Source organism: Myotis davidii, unplaced genomic scaffold (genome assembly GCF_000327345.1).
Source record: "Myotis davidii unplaced genomic scaffold, ASM32734v1 scaffold274, whole genome shotgun sequence".
In the NCBI taxonomy this organism is placed as follows: domain Eukaryota; kingdom Metazoa; phylum Chordata; class Mammalia; order Chiroptera; family Vespertilionidae; genus Myotis; species Myotis davidii.
The window spans coordinates 1,745,534-1,748,956 of NW_006285613.1; the positions used below are offsets into that span (position 1 = coordinate 1,745,534).

A 3,423-nucleotide genomic window follows, 5' to 3' on the forward strand; every position below is an offset into this window, starting at 1 on the left:
GACACGCTGAGCTCAAAAGGTTCGCCATCACTGAACTAGATCAACTGAACTGTCACATTAAAAGCTTTTGTGCTGTAAATGATACCATCAAAAAAAACCCACAGAATGAAATTATTTGCAAATCATATATCTGATAAAGGACAGGTATCCAGAACATATAAGAGAATTGGAAACATGTTCATACAAAATCATGAAATACATCAGACAAAGAAAGACAAATACCCCATGGTTTCACTTATATGTGGGATCTAAAAAACAAAATAAACAAACAAACGAAACAGAAATAAACGCTCAGGTGCAGAGAACAAATTGGTGGTCGCCAGATGGGAGGGGAGTTGGAGGGATAGAGGGAAAAGGTTAGGGGTTACCAAGTAGAAATTGGTGTTTATTCAGTCACAGGGATGTCAAATACAGCACAGGGAATACAATCAACATATCGTAATAACTACGTGTGGTGTCAAGCAGGTACTAGACTTATAAGAGGGATCACTTCATAAGGTACATAAATGTCTAATCACTACACCTGAAACTAATAAGACTGCATGTCAACGGTAATATAAAAATAAATTTTTAATAAAAATAGTGAGATTGACAAGTTTTATATTATGTACTTTTTACCACAATAAGAAAACCCCAAATGCATTTGTAAAAATCAAATGTTAAATTTATATTGTTGCCCTGACTGGTTTGGCTCAGTGGATAGAGCGTTGGCCTGCGGACTCAAGGGTCCCAGGTTGGATTCCAGTCAAGGGCATGTACCTTGGTTGTGGGCACATCCCCAGTAGGGAGCACATGCTGCTGTGTAGGGGGCGTGCAGGGGGCAGCTGATCGATGTTTCTCTCTCATTGATGTTTCTAGCTCTCTATCCCTTTCCCTTCCTCTCTGTAAAAAATCAATAAAATATATTTTAAAAAATTTTATATTGTATAAGTAATTTATAAACTTGTTAAGTTATGCAAATGCAATAAAAATGTATATCTGGTGCTCGCTTTGGCAGCTTACAGAGGAGATTAGCGTGCCCCCTGCACAAGGATGACACACAAATTCATGAAGCGTTCCATATTTGAAAAAAAAAGAAAAAAAGTATATCTGTAGCCCTAGACGGTTGGCTCAGTGGACAGAGCATCGACCTACAGACTGAAAGGTCCCAGGTTCGATTCCGGTCAAGGGCACATGCCCGGGTTGTGGGCTGGATCCCCAGTGTGGGGTGTGCAGGAGGCAACTGATCAATGATTCTCTCTCATCATTGATGTTTCTATCTCCCTCTTCCTCTCCCTTCCTCTCTGAAATCAATAAGAAAAAAATTTTTTTAAATGTGATTCCTGAGGTAGAGTACTTCAGGACCACAGTATGTGAACTATATTAGTACTGTGTTTATTCCACTACATTCTCCTTTAAGCTGGTTCAGTCTCTCATGAGACCAGGCAGGGACTGATGTCCCCACACCTCCCCGCTAACCCTGCTGGCCCCTTACCACTTTGTTGAGCTCTGGGCTGTCTGGGCTGTTGTCCTGGAAATACTCCACAGCCTTCTGAATCTTGGCCATGCTCCCCAGGTACTCGTCCAGCCTTCCTGTGGGGCTGGGAAGGAACAGAGCTGTGTCAGCCTGGCTGGATGGAAGAGGAAGAGCAGGACCCATGCGGAAGGGGGAAGAAGAGAATTAATACCGGGGACTCCAGGCTCAAATACATTCTGCCCCCTTCCCCTTCTACGCCGCTGGGCCAGGAGGCATCAAGAATATCAACAATAAATTAACAAAAAATAAAAGAAAAAGTCAATAAAAAAAACAAAAAACAATGAAAAGAACGTGACCTCCTGGCCTAGCTCACCCCTCCCTGATGACCTTCTCAGTGTCACTGGCCACATGGTAGTAGCTGATGACGTGGTCCAGGCAGGACAGAGTCTTCTCCACGTTCTCCTGCAGCCGCTGCAGGTTCTCCGTCTGCTTGTGCACGGGGATGATGGAGTTCTCCAGCTTCATCAGGCGGCTCTCAAAGGACGACAGGATGGACACCTGGGGGGGGGGGACACGTGCTCTCAGGCTTCCAGGCACTACCGGGTCTCTGGCCTTGGCTGCTTTTTCTCTGGTTTTCTAGACAATGAGCTCCATGAGGGAAGGGCCGGGGGTGCAGCTGTTCACCCCTGTGTCCTCAGCACATAGGAGGTGTCCAAACACACTGGATGAAATTTGGTTCGAAGGCAAGGCAAGCAACAAAGGACCTTCCCCCACGATAAGCACCCGGACGGTTTCCCTTCCACCCTTTGAAGCCAAATCTCAATGTCTGGTCTTCCTGAGGCTTTCCTAGACCGAACAGGGCGTAGTTGCATATGGAGTCGCCTCAAATGCATCGTGGGCACTTGCAAAAGCCTCTCTCGCTAAGGGTGAATCTCACCACATAAGGGCTAGGACAGTGGCCGCAAACTCATTAGTCAACAGAGCCAAATATCAACAGGACAACGATTGAAATTTCTTTTGAGAGCCACATTTTTTAAACTTAAACTATATAGGTAGGTACACTGTTATTAACTTAATGAGGGTGCTCCTAAGGCTGAGGAAGAGCCACACTCAAGGGGCCAAAGAGCCGCATGTGGCTCGCGAGCCGCAGTTTGCCAACCACGGTACTTTGACTTCATGACTGTGTTACTCCATGCATACACCAAGCTTGTATCTCCTCAACCTGTGCTTGACAGTCCCCTCTGGAAATAAAGAAGAAACCTCACATTTGTGGAGCACCTACTGTATACCAGGTGCTGTGCAAGATGGGTCCCCATGGATTGGCTCCTATGACCTTCACAGCCACAGGGGGAGGGTGGCATTGTCCCTGTCTTGTCATCTGAGTTAACTGAGGCTCAGTTACCTGCCAGGAGCCACACACACACAAGTGGAGGGTGAGGACTAGATCCCGGATCTGTCCGATTTCAGAGCTCATCCTACCCCAGAGCCCCGGGGGAGGGAGATGGCTGAGTCTTGTCTGCCCTCAGCAGCCTCAGAAGTGCCACCCCTGCCCTCCGCCCGTCGCCTGAAGTGAGGATGACACACGACCGTCCCCAGCCCACCCAAGTCAGCCTCACTGCGTTTGCAGGAGACGAAGGGGAGGGCGTGGAGAGAAGACCAAGCCCAGGCCAGCGGGGCAGCAGCATCCTCAGGGAGCAGGCGGACCAGGGGAAGGCAACGAGGTAAGGGACACGCCCGCCACACTGCTGCCGGAGAAACCCACCCAATACCATTCCTACCCAGGCCAGAACCCTCGGCCTTACGGACCGGACCGGACCGGACTCACTCTCCTGCGGGGTCTGAGGCCTGCAGCCCCTCCCAGCTGAGGGTTACTCACCATGTTCCTGGTGAGCTGGTCGCTCTTCTCCAGGCTGTCTCGGATGAAGGACAGCGTCTCCTCCTCCTGGGGGCGCGGAGGGGAGGCATCA

The 3,423-nt window shown here is 48.8% G+C and overlaps 1 protein-coding gene across 1 annotated transcript in view; it reads right to left on the minus strand.

Moving 5' to 3' along the window:
* The window catches only part of EXOC7 (exocyst complex component 7), a gene marked incomplete at both ends in the record, with an annotated part of 19,290 nt that extends 15,868 nt beyond the window's left edge, over positions 1-3,422 (minus strand). The window contains 3 exons of the mRNA XM_015559212.1: positions 1,475-1,580; positions 1,830-2,014; positions 3,333-3,422. Of these exons, the coding sequence (XP_015414698.1) occupies positions 1,475-1,580; positions 1,830-2,014; positions 3,333-3,422 (381 nt within the window). The remainder of the gene's footprint in view (positions 1-1,474; positions 1,581-1,829; positions 2,015-3,332) is intronic.
* Position 3,423: the final 1 nt, after the last annotated feature.